The following is a 17901-nucleotide window of genomic DNA, read 5'->3' on the forward strand; positions in this document are numbered from 1 at the left end:
TATTTTCTTCTGTAAGTGATGTAATTTGCAGAAATAAGGACTCCAGTCAATGTATGTTAATCAGTTATTACAATTACATTAGGTCAAGACCCAGACCAGGCTGTCTGAAGATACCAGCTTTCTGACTCAAATACACCATACATATTAAAGTTTTGTTTTATTTCTTTGCAAAATTGAATTATGTTCTACAAAGCCAAAAACAAAAGCAACAATCATCTCCCTCTCTATTTTTCTTTCTCCCTTTCCTGTCTGAAGATACTGACTTGAAACATTTTACTTCAGAAAATAAAATTTTCAAGAAAGTGACATTTTACTTTGGAAAATAATAACAGGAGGAAGAGAAAATAGTGTTTTTAAATAGGATCCCCTATAAACTATTTTTTTACGATCAAATAGGTTTTAAAAATGTTCCTGGTCTTAAATGACCCTTTATGTGTTTATGGACTGTTAAACGCAACCAACAAAAACAAATTCGTATAAAAGATTGAGAATAATCAATTTTAGTTACACTAGGATTCTCTTTTTTAACAAAACTAATCTCTAATATGCAATTTGAAACGCTTCCAACTGAATGTTTGCAATCAGTAAATCGAATGAAAACATTTATAATAACTATATTCTTTAAAAAAATTACATTCTGTCTATTTGTTTTTGGTTAACCTTTTTTTTTTTTTTTTTTTTCTATTAATATTCTAGACTTTTTGGCGGTCTTGTTCATTTATTCTTGGCCATATATTGGAAACTGCCTTTAAAGATGAACACCAAGTTGAACTTTGTAGTTTTCCACCTACAAGTGGTAAGTCAAGTTTTTACTGATTTTCATGTTGTATTGCAATATTGTGGCAAAGCCTACGAGTGTCTCATTCATTCTGACCAGTTGTTCTGCGCCCACATTATGAAGTTCAGATCCACAAGACTGTTATATTGATATCTCTAGTCTGGAACAATTTGAGTTAAATGTCTTTTGACATTATGTCTCTGTTTTGTCAGAGAAATTGTTTGGATTCCACAGATGTGTGTGTTTACTAGCTGAGAAGAATGATTGAACTGAATATTTTATAAAAATATAATTTACTTTTAAATTCCGTTTTATTATGATTTATCTACTACATGATTTTTTTTTTGCAATCCAATTGGATTGCTGAGGTCCATGTCAGTTTGTTAGACCAGTGTCTGTCACATTCGTTCGCAACTGCAAAACTGAAAAACTCTATCCCAAAGAGAAAGAAAAACTGTTATTCAAAAGACACCCCTTCTCCCAGGCATCATCATGTCTCTGCTGACTATAGCAAGGCTGGCAGGACAACGGCATTGTAGACTCTGTACTTTGTGTCTAGCCAGATATCGGTCCTTTTCCAGATCCTCTTTTCTAGCTCACCAAAGGAGGCACGTGTGCTTTGGATTTGGCAGGTTATTTCTTTGTCAGTGCTTAGTGCTTCCAAGATATTCAAAGTTTACAACAACTTTTAGCACCTCGCCGTTGATTGTTATTATAGGCTCTTGAGGGTCGTTATCTGGTGAGGGCAGATACGTCCCTTCTGCCTTCCTTATGTTGATTTGTAGGCCAATCTTCCTGGCTGTTTGAGAGAAGGTCTCAACTATCCTCTGCATCTGAGCTTGATTGTGAGCTATCAGAGCAGTGTCGTGTGCGAACAGCAGTTCTGTTATCAGCTCCTTCTTGGTCTTGGCAGGTTGAACAGTTTCCGGTTGGAACATGTGTGGATGAAGACCCCTTCTTTGATGTTTTGATGAAGTAGCATTAGGATGGTTGTTAGAAATAGGATAAAGAATTGGGGTCAGTATGCACCCTTGTTTGGTGCCGTGATTTACTTCCAAGAATTTGCTTTCTAGGTTCCTTACTACAACTCTCCGTTTTGTTCCTTCGTGAAATTGTTTGATAATTCCCACGAAATGATCCGAGCATCCAAGAGCTTTCCACAGCATTTTTTGGTCAACCATATCAAAGGCTTTGCGGAAGTCTACAAAGACTATGTAGAGTTCCCACTGCCATTGGCTGAAGATCATATCTATTGTAGATCTTTCACGCCTGAACTAGCACTGTGATTTGGTTAGTACCCTTCCGCCAGTCTTGCTAGCCGAGCTTGCACCACTTTAGCCATTATTTTCTTGGCAATGGTCGACAAGGATATACCTTAGTAGTTGCTGCAGTCCTTGTGGTCACATTTGTTTTTATAGATTGGGATGATCATGCCATCTTTGAATTCTTGTGGCAGCATTCCTTGTTGCCAACATTTTGCTATTAGTTAGTGAAGTTTTCTTAGAGTTGTTCTCCGCCGAACTTGTATACTTCAGCTGGTATACCGTCAATTCTTGTAGATGTGTTCATTTTAATTTTGTTAATTGCTTCTCTTATTTCCCCAAGAGTTGGTGGGTCATTCAGGTCCATCTGCTGTGCTTACGTGGCTTAAGATCTTCTCATTTGTATTGGATTCTACATTCAATAGGGTGCCAAAATACTCTTACCATCTTTGAATTAACTGTTTTGGTTGGATCAGTGTAGCGTTTCTATCTTCTGATAAGAGGGTATTAGTCATTTGCGCTATGGGGCCATACACTTCCTTCAGTGACCTAAAGAAACTTGCAGAATATTTTTCCTCCACTTGCTTCTGCATATCTTCAGCCTTTTTCAGCCACCAGATGTTTTCCATTTCTCGTAGCTTTTTCTGGACTTCTGCCCTCACTTTTTTCACTTTCTCCTGGTTTGCTCTAGTTTTGATTTTAATGCGTGGTTTCTTTCATCTATTGCATCTCTAATTTCTTGGTTATTCTTGTTGAACCAGTCCGCATTCTGCTTCTTTGTGTAGCCAAGTACCTCTGATGCAGTGGAGAATACAGGCCTGCTTAGCGAGTCCCATGTTTGTGAATCAGAATCATCGGTGATTTCTTCCAATGCTGAGTTGATTGCAAGTTGTCTATTTTGGCATCTTCTATCTTCAAGCTTTGATGTGTCTAGCCTTCTCCTACGCTTTGTTGTCGTCCTGCTGTACGCAGGTTTTATGGAAGGTTTTATGGTTTTATTTAGAATTTGGAGGTAGTCTTGATTAGGCAGTCTTGTTTGGCAATCTGGTCCTCACAGAGCTCTTATGTTCTTGGCATTTTTGAGATCCTTCCTTCTTGTGATAACATAGTCCAGGAGATTGGGTCTCTTTTGACCTGAGATATTTTTAATTGATTAAAAAACATTTTTAGTGTGTTTTTTTTTTTCTCTATCTTCGCATCTAATTTTTCAAAATACAAAACAATTTTTAAAAACTTTCATTGCCTCCATACTTTCATCTTCCTACTTTTTCTGTTTCACTTACTAATTTATAGGCACAAAAATTATCTTTGTATCATCTTTTATCAGTTTTGGTTATGTTAACAAATAAACAGTAAAAAAATATTTTTCATTTTCTTTTTGTTTTATTTGCTCTGTTTTCTTTTCTATTTTTTCGTACTATTTTTTAATTTTTAAAAGAAATTTTACTCTCTTTTTTATCTGACTTTCTTTCCCCTCCTTTTTCTTGTTTTTTTTTTCTTTTTCCTTTTTTTCTCCTTTTTCTTTTCTCTTTTTTCTTTTTTTTCTCCTTTTTCTTTTTTTTCTCCTTTTTCTTTTTTTTTTCTCCTTTTTCTTTTTTTTTTCTCCTTTTTCTTTTTTTTTCTCCTTTTTTTTCTCCTTTTTTTCTCCTTTTTCTTTTTTTTTCTCCTTTTTCTTTTTTTTCTCCTTTTTCTTTTTTTCTCCTTTTTCTTTTCTCTTTTCTTTTTCCTTTTTTCCTTTTCCTTTTTCTTTCTACTCTACCTTTATATCATTTCTCATTTTCTGTATATTTTTAAAACATAACATCTTCATTCATATGAGTTCATTTAATATTGTTTTGGTATATCTACTTTTCCCCATTCAGCTTTACATTTTTCAGATTTTATACAAATTTTTTTTTGTCGAATTGATCTTTAGTTTTAATAATTTCGTAATTGTTTTGTTTCAAATAATTTTATTTTCAGTAAAAAGTGGCAGTTTCGTTTATGATGCTCATTTAAACTTACCAAGATGGAAACCAAATCAAGTAAGAAAAATATTTTTTTAATTTAAAAAATTTTATGTTCAATTCTTATTACTAGCATGCTACACTGCTCGACAAAGGAAGAAGTAAGTAATCCTGACTAACAAACAGATACTACACCACCCCCTCCTTGAATGCTTGGTAGTCTATCATGCCAACAGATACTACCCTTCTCCCTGAATTTGAGTACTGAAAAATAGATTAGTCTGAAATAGTATAGTAAACTGAGTTGAGAATTAAAAGATAATAATAGTATAGTTTCGGATTCAGACACTGATACCGAATCTCGATTTATTACTATTGGTTCTTGTCCAGAATTCCCCTATATTATAAAACAAAAATAAAGAAAAATCTGTATGACGTACATACATATGACAGAACAAAAAAAATTATATTCCAAAAATTATATAAATTGAGTAACTAGTTTTATTTTTATAAAGAAAATAATGTTTAATGGATTAATGGGAATTCATTGATATTACAAAATAAATCTCGCAAGTTTGAATTATTGAGTTATCTCTTTGCTTTTTTTTTTTTTTTTTTTTTTTTTTTTTTTTAAGATTGTTTTCAAAATGGTGGACAAGACAGCTGATCTTCTGTTACTCATAAAAACTGATCTTCTTATTTAAAAATTAAACTATTTGATGAATTTATGTGATTTTTAGAATATATCATCATTTCACCATGGATACATCATACAGATTTTTCTTTATTTTTGTTTTGTAATACGGAAATTCTGGACCTTATTATTAAGACTTTAATTTCTCTTATATTTTTTACTTCATGAAAATCACTTATTTTCAAATTGTACCTGATGGTAACTAATTATTGAGTTAATTGTAATCTTTTTTGCTCGCGGTCAGAAATATTTGAACAGATAGCTTTACATCACTCAACACACACACGATTAATTTGGTGGTGTTTTTAAAAGAAAGCAGTTTGGAGTTTTTTGCATGCACTAGACGTGTCTTTAACAAGGACAGTAATCTCATAATTAATCTTCTTTTACTGGGAAGTTGTTTTTTTTCTTTCCTTTCTCTTTTTCCCTTTTATTTCTCTTTTCTTTCTCTCCTTTTTCATCTTTTATTCCTTTCTCCAATTTTTTCTTTCCTTTTTCCTTTCTATTAATCTTTTTTTCTTATTTTTATTAATGACTCGTATTCATATACTATATGTGCTGGCACTTTGTATTCTTTCATCACAATGATTAAACTAATACAGAATATCCACAAAACCAATAATTCATCAAGATTTAACTTCACAAATTTTTTCATTTCCAGACTGAACTGAATTGCCTTAGTCGCATTGGATCAAAATTACAATACACAGATCTTCGTTTTGAACCTCTTGATATCAGTGCTGATTTGGCCTTGAAAATGTTTTCTGACAACAGGTAATTTTCAAATATTTTTTTTGATTGTTTTTATTCAATGAATTAGAGATTTTGTAAAATCGGTTTATTACTTAAATTATTGAAGAAATTTTTATAAAATATCAGATTTCTTCGCAATAATTTAAGTATTATTGCATAATGTAATGTGCATAATGTACAAAAAAACAAATGCCAATTTCATCTCGGTGTTGTTGGATGCTCTCATAATGGACATGGTGTTGCTACACAGACGTTGCTTGATACAAATAAGACTTGAATTGTGACCCAAAGTTTCTTTCCATTATAAGTTCATCATATACATCTGTAATAAAATCTTAAGTTTGTGTATATTATTGGAATTATTTGAATCTATTAAATAAACAAGTATTTAGAATTCAAATTAAAAACAAAACAAAATATAGAGACAAATCTTTATGGTGTACGTACCCATCACAGAATGAAGATATCATATTCCAAAAATCGCATTGACTAAGTAGTTTTTTTTTTTTTTGTTTTTTTTTAACTAAGGGAATGAAATTTTGTAACAACTGAGCCAAGAGCCATCATGTTGTTTTAGAATGTGTTAAAACTAAAAGGCAACAACTCAATTCTACTACTGAGATATTGTTTGTATGCAAAATAATTATAACTTATTAATTGTTAAAAGTAAAAACTTTTAATTTTCTTAGTTAAAAAAAATAAAAAAAAAACTTAATCAATTGATGTCATTTTTGGAAAATATCTTTATTCCATGATGAGTTTGTACATCATAAAGATTTTTCTGTATTGTTATTGAATCTATATTATATAAAAATCACTTTGTGTGTGTGTGTGAGTTCTTTGCTCATACGTTCCAAAACGGCTGAGCCTATCTTTTTCAAATTTCACACAAAGCTAATTTATATGTCTGGCAGTATTATTAGATATGTTTTGTACTGGAATTCATCCAATAAATATTGAAAATCGAAAATATCTGATCTTAAAACATAGTCTTTCTTTTATCGATAAAAATATTCTCTTGTAAAGAATATTCTTTTTTTTATCGATAACAGAAGAAAGACTTTAAGATCGTCAAGCTCAAATATCAGCTGTGATATTGTAAACAAACACAGACGGAATAAACAACATTATCATTTTTATTTTTTTGCGAATTAGTCCACCGGGCAAATTATTTCTCGTAACATATAATAATCAATAAAGAATTGATTCTATAATAATACATATACAATCTGCATAAATTAAAATATCATGTTTAAGCGTACTGTACCACCGGGCAACGCCAGGCAGCCAGCTAGCTAGTTCTAAATAAGAACCAAAAGTTTTGTGTGTACATTTTCTTTCTTTATTTTCTTAAAGTTAAAAATGAATCCAGAATTAATGTTGTTGAATAGTACATCACAAAATGTGTCAAATCCGGTTTTCCTGTTTTAGTTTCACGTCCTTTCTCTTCAAAATTACTCTCTAGAGGTTTTTACCTTTATGCTCACATAGAGGTTATCATTTCACTTCATCATGTTGACACACTGGTTCCCACTGGATCACCGAAGTTAGGAAACATTGAACCTGGTCAGTAACAAATGGGTGACTATTTCTGACTTCCAAGTGCTGTATGTGCTCTCTGCTTATCTCTGCATTGTTTCTAGTCATCCTGGACTTTTCCTTGCCACTGGACTCAAATGGTGCCAATTCAGGAGAGGTGTAGTTGGAGATTGTGCAACCCATGCCTCTCAATTACACGTGCAGCTGCTCCTACAGGGGTCTTTTAAAACTGAATAAAGACGTCGATTAATTACAAATTACCGATTTTGAAATTATCCAAAACGAAAAAATCAAAATTTATTATTAATTGAAAATAACTGACCAAGAGTGAGATTTGAGAAAAAGTGACCAAGTGGAAGCCAGTATAAATGGCACAGAATACCTCTTCCATCATTGGAGAACACAGTTGCAATTGTGTTCTTCCTTCACCATCTCTATATCCACGACAACCAAATGCGTCTTTTGGCAATTCAACTGCTTGGACGGATTGGTTGTTGCCAGCCCATCACCAAAGAGAAACCTCTCCTGTACACACAACATTCCTCAGTTCACCTGCTTCACCAATTTGTAATTCATGCAGAAATCACCACGTGTTCTTCTTTTAATAAGCTTGCTAGTGTGAATTTTTTATATTTCTAGCGGGGGTGCCCGGATGTTTTGAAGGTGTGTGTGATGGGGAGGAAGTAAATCAAAACAAAATGGGCTGTTTCAACATTTAAAAAAAAAATGATGTTAAATAAAAACAGCGGACATGCGAAAACAAAAACAAAAAAAAATCGAGGTATGTTGGGGGGGGGGGTGCGTGAATCAAAACAATTTAAAAAAACGATGATAAACTTTAGAAAATCTGAAAAAACAGCGTACGTGATGGAAAAAGAAAGAACGAACTGTTTCAATAATCGAAAAAAAACGAGGTGTAAAAAAGCGGACGATGTTAAAACTTAAAAAAATCGGAAAAACAAAAAAGATATCGTACATCGATTCAAACTCGCAACCTTTTAGATAATGATGCTGTTCTTTAACCAACTGAGCTAAGAAAGGATCGCTAAAATTGGGTCGGTACAAAAGATCCATTCTATCATGCAACACAAAACTTTCTTTTTGTTGGATTCCCAGTCACTACAGTTTCCGCGGAAATGAAAAAGCTGATATGGCGGCCAAAAATTCCTTAAAACTCCAACAAAGCGACATAAAGGTCCCATATACGGACTACAAACCTTCAATAAACATTTTTTTCACAAAGAAATTGCAAGAAAATTGGAGCAATTGTCAAAACAGCAAACTCTTCCAAATTACCCCTATACTTAAAAAACCTTCTAGCTACCAGAAAATCACGTAAAGAAGTAGTAGTTTTATCACGTACCCAGATAGGACACACATACATAACTCACTTCCACATACTAAAAAATGAAGAACCTTCCAAGTGTATACCATGTCACGAACCTTACACAGTGAAACACTTTTTACTTGACTGTGCTATGATCTCACACAAATGCGTCAACACTACTACAAGGCCACAAACTTAAAAAAACTATTTGATAAAGAAAATCCTAAAACCATTCTAAATTTCTTAAAACAAGTAACTCTTTACCGTAAAATATAAAAACCATCAAATAACAGGCTATATCAAAACATTGGCCGAATATACCCAGCGAAAATCGATTCTGAAAGTATCAAAAATTTAAATCTTGTATACAGCATTAAATGACCCAAAGAATGTTAATATGCTGGTTAAACAAACAAACATAAAATTGGGTCGGTTTTTATAATATTTAAACTAATTCAATGGATGCCAGCATTGGCACATGCGTATATCGTTATCTTGTCATGAAGGGACGATTTTTTGCTACCCTCCCAGTAAAAAAGCGTCTGGTTGAGGGTGAAGGAATTAATGTTTTTAGCCAATTTTTCGATATTTTTCAATCGAAGGTTTGAGCTTCAAAATGATACCTATCTGGCGAAAATGCGTGGCCTCTGTCAAAAGTTTTTGCGAAACATACACACACACACACATATTTTACCTTTTCTGTATATAGATTTATATATAATATACGGCACAATCATGTTGACAAACCGGTTCTCGCCAGATCACCAAAGTTAATAAACATTGAGCCTGGTTAGTACCAGATGGGTGACCATTTGGGAAGGCAAGGTGTTATATTAGTAATACACACGGACGAAAAAAACGCTTTGGATAATCACAGATTTCAAGGTAGTTCTACTAAAATAGCCATATTTTTTAAACCAAAGCACTTCAAGTCTTCAAATTACTACTGTTTTGTTCGGAAATGAATATACTTTCAAATGAATTAATAAATATGAATGTACATTATATATTTTAAGAGTTTTAAGCAAATAAAGTTATAAAAATGTGAACGTCATAAAATGGCGTTTTCGGTAAGGTTTTGTAATGACCCCCCCTGTTTTCTAAAGGTCCGTACCGTGATTGTATGAAGAATTTCGTCATGAAATTTGGGAACCAATCAGTAGAGGTGTTAATCTTAATACTGTCAAGTGTCCGAAATATTTTTGACCATTTCTTTTTTTGTTGTGTTAAAAATAAGACTTTAATATGACTAGTATTGAACATTTTGAAAAAAAAATTCTTCGGACACCCAGTAGTAAGTAAATCAATCTTTTTACTATCTTTATCAATTAAATGTATTATTTTATGTTGAGTAGGACCGCGGTAATTGATAATTTAAAAGGACCTACCCGAAAAAAAAATTGTTGCTATTTCTCGAATTTGGTCAAATGAAGTACTAGCAGCAGCAGCAGCAGCAGCTCCAGCCTGTAGAATCAGCCATAGCACAGCACAGTGTATAAACAACACGCGTTCTTTAATTTTTATTCAAGAACGAATTAAGAAAAACATGAAAATATGAATATAAATGTTCTTATATGTTTAATTAGAGCTATTTTGTTATCAGAATAACATTAGTTCAGAACTATTCGGTTTTCAGAATGTATAATAACAATCCCAACCAATTCGGCATTATGAATCTGTAGCAGTGTCAGAATCTTTGGGAAAATCGCCATTGCAAATTTGACACCCCTAAGACAAAACTGCGAATAAAATATAAAAAAAAACGTAATTTCTGTTTTTAAAGTGGGTTTTTTTATTTTATTTATGGAATATACTTCCAAAATAAACTATTAAAGTTGTTTCAAACATAATAAAAATATTATTTCTTATTTGTTAAAAAACCGTGTTGACAAAATATCCGCTCGCGGTGATTGAATACGCGGACATTCATTGAATCTGTTGCAATTTCTCACATTTCTCGTCAAATTTAAAAACATGGTTAAAAAAATAAAATAAACTTTTGTAGATTGCATGCACTTTTATTCTTTAAATTAGTTTTGAACAGCGAATTAAAACAATGTTTTACTGCGAACAGCCACAAATGTTTTTTTTCAAAATCAAAATAAGTATCAAAATCTCGTTTATACATAGATTCGAAAAAGTTGTCAAAAAACAAATATATAACAAATAAATATTATCAAAGGCAAGATAAGTTACTTTTCTACCTAACTGGATAATTTTCTAGTGTTTTTATTTAATGTAACATGTTTATTCAGCTCGAAAAACCTACAGTGTTTACCAATGTATTGGAAAATTAAAAATGGTTCCCGGCCCGACTCTTTGACACGGTAAGTTTGAGAAAAGGAGTTAAAAATAAAAAAAACTATACAAAATACTGTTAAAAACTCACCGAATATATGTCAGCCTATGTCACATGTCACGGTAACATATATTGAGCGAGTTTCTAGCAGTATTTTGTCTACTTTTTTTATTTTTAACTCTTTTCCACAAACTTACCGTTTCAAGAGCCGGGCGCCATTTTAAATTTTCCAAAACATCGGTAAACACTGTTTTCAAGCTGAATAAACATGTTACATTAAATAAAAACACTAAAAAATTATCCAGTTATGTAGAAAAGTAACTTGCTTTTGATAACATTTATTTTTTATATATTTGTTTTTTGACAACTTTTTCGAATCTGTGTATAGTAATACAAACCCTCAAAATCTATATCAATATTCTTGAAATTTTAAAAGAAAACACATCAAACTACAATTAGGAAGCTTTTTATTTCGTTATTTTTTTTTTTCTACTTATTAAGCGAAAGATATTTTTACAACCTGCTCCAGCGTAGTATAAACGGCCTATGGAATTAACACCTTCAACCTCGAAAATAGAAATCAACAAATTTATGGAATTTTCTTTGAAATTTCGCAACGCAGTTTCTTATTAAATTAAAACTAAATATAACATTTTCTGACTTATTTACCTGTCGAATACACACACACACACACACACACACACACACATATATATATCTGTAAAATATTTATTTGAAATGGAAACGGCATTTTGCAGTTAGGACAACAAAACAAAAATGAAGTAACGGTTCGTATTCCTAAAACACTCTTTAACCCTAACAATAACACTAAGTTCGAGTGGCAAGCCCCCCCCCAATAAAATACCTTTGTAAGCCACATACAAGCATCTAAAACAAACAAAAAATAGATCCTTCCTTAAAGAAAAATACACATGAAAATAAATTGATTAACTGTCCTAAAATGCTAGAATGGCCAGGAAATGGTGAATTATTTTACATTAAATTTTTGTGAAACTAACCGCTCCCCCCTCTAATATTGTTTTTGTTAGCTTTGTCTCTGTCAAGTTTTCAGTATGTTCACACATAATTTTCCTTAGCCCCTACAATTAATTCAAAGTCCGAATGGCAACCCTCCCACTATTCTCATTGCATAGAAACCCTCTTAAAACTACACATAATCATCTTAAAAAAAAAAAACAAAAAAAAAAACAGTTAACTGCCCTAAGATGCTAGAATGACCTATATTAGGAAATTATTTTACATTCAATTCTAAAATAATTTGTTTATCTTTCATTAAAGTTTTTCATGGCATTTTATACATAATTTCCTAAAAAGGTAGAATCACATTTTGGAGGGGTGGTCAGAAGGAGTTGAGTGGGGTTAAACAGAAGGTGTTAATCTACAATAATACCAAAGAAATATTGCAATATATTCATTTTTAAATGGTCTTATGTTTAGATTTAAGTTTTTTGTACATAAAGCACATTACAATTTAACTTTGAGTTCTCCAACTTCTTTTCTGTTTATGGATACATGGCATTTTTAAGGAATTGCTGCATATTTATGCACATTTACTACAGATTATTTGGAAACCATAAACTTTGGGAGATTTTCAGTTGCATATTCTGATTCCTTGTACAAAAATACACTTATACAGTAAATTTCATTTCTTAGTCTTCTGTTTTAACAAAGATATGACATTTTTACTGAAAAAGTAGTGTAAAAAATGTGACGAAACGCATATGGTCTTAAAGAGGGAAAAATATCCAAACGTGTGAGGCACAAAAATAGCCATAACTTCCTTAATTTTAATCAGATTTTAAAAATTTAAAAAGATTCTTTCTTAGCTCATCAAGCTCTTTCTATGCATACCAATATTGAAATATTTCAAGCTATTTCAATTTTTTCATGTGTATTGCTAGTTATATGTAGCACGAGGTAAAATACCAGGTTGAGAAACTGGCGCAGTCTATCCTTCTCTCGAGGGTAGATGGGACTCTCTTAAGCCATGGTAGGCACCTCATCTAGTGATGGCGTCACAATAAAAAATACCCTTGATAGCCCTGGCGAAGCATCAAGTATTCAGCTACCGACAAGATTTGAATTACACTACAAACTCGTGTAGTGAGTTTATTCTTGGCTACAGCCATGCTGGATGAATGAATGGAGTGTGAATTTTAATTAATGCAAATTGTTTAGGTGGTATGACATCAGACTCTTGAAGGCCGTGGTTTCCACAATTCATGCCTCCTTGTCTCCCTGCGCTGAAAAAAAAAACAGCCCAATAATATCATAGACTTTTTAAAGAAAGATGGTCTCTATAATAAATTATATCTATAAAATAATCTACAATATAAATCTCACTTTTTAAATGTATGTATGTATGTTTGTATGTCTGCCTAAAACTTTCGACAGAGGCGACAGTTTCACAAGATTGGTATCGTTTTGACACTTCGGACGACTTATATCGAAAAATTTATTGCTTTACCTTCAACTGGCCACTTTTCTACAAGGTGGGGTCACTTTTTTCACTGATATTTTCGAAAGTCATCCTCTCTTCAATTGACTACCTTAATTTAACCCTTCGCCACTTCCAGCTTGGCAATGGAAGCAACAGCAAAGACGTAACTTTTTTTTTTTTTTTTTTTTCCCCCCCACATTTTTTTCCTCATTTACGGTATGGGTTCGAGCCTGCCTGCCTACTACCAAGTTTTTTTTGGGTTTTTTTTTTTTTGCTTGCTCAACACACACCTCCAAACTGCTGGGCAACTAGGCTAGTCTATAATATAATACAGGTTGTCTCTTTCAATATACACAGTGTAACACAAAGTGAGGGAATTATTCAAATAAAATCAAGCATCAACAAGTGACTAAAGTATTGGCATTGTTTGACTCTGTTTTAATAGTTCTCTCTCTATACATATAACCATGCGTTTGTCTGTAAAACTAAGGGGTAATTTAATATACATTAAAGTAACCAATAGTATCAATCAGTAGCAGATGATTGAAGTATTGTTTGTAAAACTTTTTTCCAAGTGATTTTCATTATAAAAATTATAGATGCAAAAAAAAAACAAAAAAACAATATGCCATAAATTTTGATAGTATGGACAGGAAATAAACGACATCAAAATTTTTTTTTTTTCACTATAAAATGACTCCAAAAGGATTTTTATGTTGTAAAGAAGAGCTTGTTTTACATTTAGGAGACGTTTTAGTATTGAAATTTTCAAAGATCAACTTGGTGTCATTTGTTATTTTCAAAAAGTCATCATGTTTTATATTTATAAAAGAAAAAATACTTTTTTATTAGTATACCTCACATTCAGATCTTTTTAAAATGGTAAATATTAAAAGCATGTGACTTTTAACAGAGGTGAGAAAGTTTGGTTGTGAAAAATCTAACTTCTGAATCCAAAGTCAATTTTTAAATGCAAAAACAAAACCAGCTAAAAAAAACCCAAAAAAACCTGACTTACGTTTACTTTTTAATATGGTTTGACAGATTTCTAATTGTCTGTGTGTGTGTGAAAGCTGATTATGGTGGTTAATTATTCTTTTTTGTCATTTGCTTTTTGCTGGTAAAAGATTAAATCACAAAATCATTCTTCCCTTTCCACTAATACATATTTCTGGCATTACCTTTTCAGATTCAAAATTGCACAAATCCCAGAAATTGCAGCGCAGTCTTCAAATGGCTCAACTGTAAGAGTTTATAGAATGGGAGATCATATTGATATCAGCTGGGGACCAATGATATCATCTACGGCATTTTTAGGAAGATTCAGTGTCACTGCAGTGAGTAAAAATGAAAAAAGAACTTTTTTTATATAGATCATTCTAACAGTTTTTAAATGGAGTTAATGTTATGCAAGATGGTCCAAAAGCAGTCGGAAGCATTCCATACCTTTCTGTGGCATTTTTCCAAGTTTAAAACAAAATTTTTATTGCATATCATTTTTCTAAATTCAGCAGCTGTGACAATCAGGCTTTATTAGGGTGTATTCCAATTCCTGCTGTAGCTGTTCATTTGAACCTGAAATCATAAAAATTGGTCATCTCATAAGATATATAGCAATAACATTGAATTTTCAAAGTCCATGACAATTTTAAATGCCTGTACAAAAAGTCTGGAAACTTATTGAAGGCACCGTGTAGATCATTTCAACCATTTGTAAATGGAGTTAATGTCATTCAGTTTTTTCTCCAGACCAAAATGTTTTTTTTTTTTGTTTTTTTTCCTAGTATTGACTATTATATTTCAGAATCTGTTTGGCATTTTTGGATTTTTTTTTTCCTAATTTTTATTTAAAACTTTGTATATTAACCTATATTGATTAATTACTTTTTATATTGTCTTTGATACTAAACTCTTTAAAAATTAATGATTCATACATTGTTGAGGGGTGAAATATTATGTTTTGAAAGTTTAGTCAAACCAAACAAAGGTTTAAAGTATTCTATATCATTTCAAAAAAGGAGCTTGACATACTGTATTTGTGTGATGCACTACAGCTGGTTTTGATATCCGGGGTGTTTCAAGTGTCCCAGACTCCAGGGTGGTCGATACCAAGCAACATCCTACACCTGCTCTTCGTGCAGCACAGTCCAAAGGATTGACATCATTCAAATTTCATACAGCCATATCTGTTCTGATCCACTCAAACCATGGTCTACCACATTTCCTATTGCCTAGGATATCCATATGCATTATAGAGTTGATGCAAAAGATGGCACGCTGTAGTTACCTAAGATGCCAAACATGTAAAGCATTTGTAATCTTGCTAATACTAAGATTCTGATGAAGCACAATTTCTGGGATATTTTATTTTATTGCTACTACCCCTCTATCTGATCAATGCACGATTGTTACACCAAAGCTATTGCAAATCAAATGTTTGAGGCCCATGTCTTACTGCCATGCAACATGACAGAATGAACACTGTCTGAAAAGACTTTGTCTCGAATTTTGAAAGAAATGTGCATAAATTAGCATCAACATCTTGAACCTTCACCATCCAACATAACAGTGAACAGCAATTTTCATTTACAAAGAACATTTGCAGTACTAAAAACAGTTACATTATACTGTGTACAAGAATTGCTAGTGTTTATTTAGAATTACACTTAATTAAAAAAACAAAATACAGAAAAATCTTTGTACATACTCGTCACTGAACGAAGATGTCATATTTCAAAAATCGCATTGTTTCAAGCATTTTATTTTTATATAGAACAATTTTTATTTTTTTACAATTTTTAGAGATTAAGACTAAATTGTATTTAATACAAAATTTAATTTTGATCTCAATAGTACGAATTGAGTTGTCTCCCTTTATTTCTAAACCCTGGCTACCAAAAATTGTAAAAAAAGAAAAGAAAAAAAAGGTATTTGATCTATTTACGTCATTTTGGGAATATATTTTCGTTCTGTGACGAGTACATAATACATCATAAAAATTTTGTCTATATTTTTTTTTTTTATTTATTTATTTTTTTTTTTTAGTGTAATCCTAAATAAGCAATGAATTGCTTTACCATCTGGCGGCGCAAAGATTAGCATAATTTGCAGAGAAATACCATGTGTAATTGAAAAGATCATTGGCTGTACTGTTTTTTTTTTTTTTTTTTTTTTTTAAGAAAACTAAAATTGATTGCAAAGAACCTTTTCTCTGACCATGTCTTATAGCTTCAAATTGTCATCATCAGTTTAGTTATATTCACTTGAAAAATGATTGAAATTATTAGATCACTGTATTAACTTTGTTTATTTTTTATTCATCACATAATATAAATTATCCCAGTCTTCTCCATTTCATATAGAAAGTGATTGTTTTTTTTATAGTGATTTAAACAAATTGTATCTTCAAATCCATAAGAAATTACTTTGAAAAAAAAAAAAAAAAGCATTTGAGTTAAATTTTTATATGGTGGTTTCTTTTTAGATTGCTGCTTAAATATAACACAAATTTATCCATGGCAGATGTTTAGCCTCCATCTACAGAATTTGGAGTAACATCAGTCCATCATAGGGGTTCAATTTTATGTTAAATTCATGTGAGAAAGATCCATAAAAATTAAACTAAGATGTTTAATTAGTTTTTTTAAGTAATTTCCAAGACAAGTTTGAAGGCAAAATTAATTCAAATCACTAAAAAAATGATTTCTTTATGAAATGCAATGCTAATCATTTATCAAAGAAAATATTACTATTTTTTATCTTTTTTTTCTTTTTTAAGGTACATCATATTTATAACTCTGAGTATGGCGTACTTCAAAGAATACAGGGAGTGGCACTTCCAAAACAGTTTTGGGTAAATATTTTTTTTTTTCACTTGGCTTAATTTTAGTTTACTAAACTTGTTTTCTTTTGAATTTTATTTAAACTTCTAGATAGATTTTCCCAAAACACTTGTATATCTAAAAAAAAAAATACTTGTATTACAAAATTGAATAGCAATGTGTGTTTTTTTTTTTTTTTGTTTTTTTTTCTACATCATTCTGATAGAGACCCTGAGAATTTTATAGGTCTGATAGTGAAGCCATTTTTATGCTTTGACTTTTAGTCAAAATAAATTATTTTCCAGAAGTAATTCACTTAATTCAAATATGGATAAATTCAATTAAAAAAAAATATCACACCTAAAATGTTTACTAGATTTTCAAAGTTGTACATTCACATTCAACTTTGAAAACCTTGTAAACATCTAAGCTGATAAGTCTGACTTTGATTCTGACTAGTCAACTTTCATTTATTGCAAATTGCAATAGACCAACATACTTGGTTACAAGTTATTTTTAATCCAATCTAAGCTGTTTTCTTAAATAAGAGACCTTAAATGAAATAACTAATATTCTTCTAGTTATCGTGCTTTGATTTTTCAAGGTTTACTAAATTACCTTTTCTCATTCTTTTCTTTATAAAATAAAAGCAAAGTGGCTGACTATAATCAAGGGCAACCCAAAGACTCCCTTTTCATTAGCTGCTACAGTGAAATCTAGGAGAGGGCGCTGCTCTATTCCCAGGATTACTCTACTTGCACTTGATCCTTTCTTTACAATGTAAAGTGCTTTAGCAAGGAGGTATCGAGTACTATTTTTTAAGTCTTTGGTATGACTCAACAGAATTGAACCTCCAGTTTTTGGCCCATTAGCAAACATTCTTACTATTATGGCAATAGTAATATAAATAATACAACAATGTTTGTATTATTATTTATAATTATTGGAAAGAAAAGCAAAAGCGAATTTGTAATTTAAACCCTTTGACCTTTTCGTTCTTTTTTTTATTTTACGTCTTGTT

The 17901-nt window shown here is 31.4% G+C and overlaps 1 protein-coding gene across 1 annotated transcript in view; it reads left to right on the forward strand.

Annotated features, from left to right (window-relative positions):
- LOC145277869 (large ribosomal subunit protein mL39-like) overlaps nt 1-17901 on the forward strand; it is a 55886-nt gene that overhangs the window by 31066 nt on the left and 6919 nt on the right. Inside the window, exons 4-8 of the mRNA XM_080129826.1 lie at nt 697-796; nt 4003-4064; nt 5342-5454; nt 14249-14396; nt 16838-16912. Of these exons, the coding sequence (XP_079985952.1) occupies nt 697-796; nt 4003-4064; nt 5342-5454; nt 14249-14396; nt 16838-16912 (498 nt within the window). The remainder of the gene's footprint in view (nt 1-696; nt 797-4002; nt 4065-5341; nt 5455-14248; nt 14397-16837; nt 16913-17901) is intronic.

The sequence above is a fragment of the Euprymna scolopes genome, chromosome 6 (assembly GCF_053919585.1).
Source record: "Euprymna scolopes isolate OS-2025 chromosome 6, ASM5391958v1, whole genome shotgun sequence".
NCBI lineage: Eukaryota > Metazoa > Mollusca > Cephalopoda > Sepiida > Sepiolidae > Euprymna > Euprymna scolopes.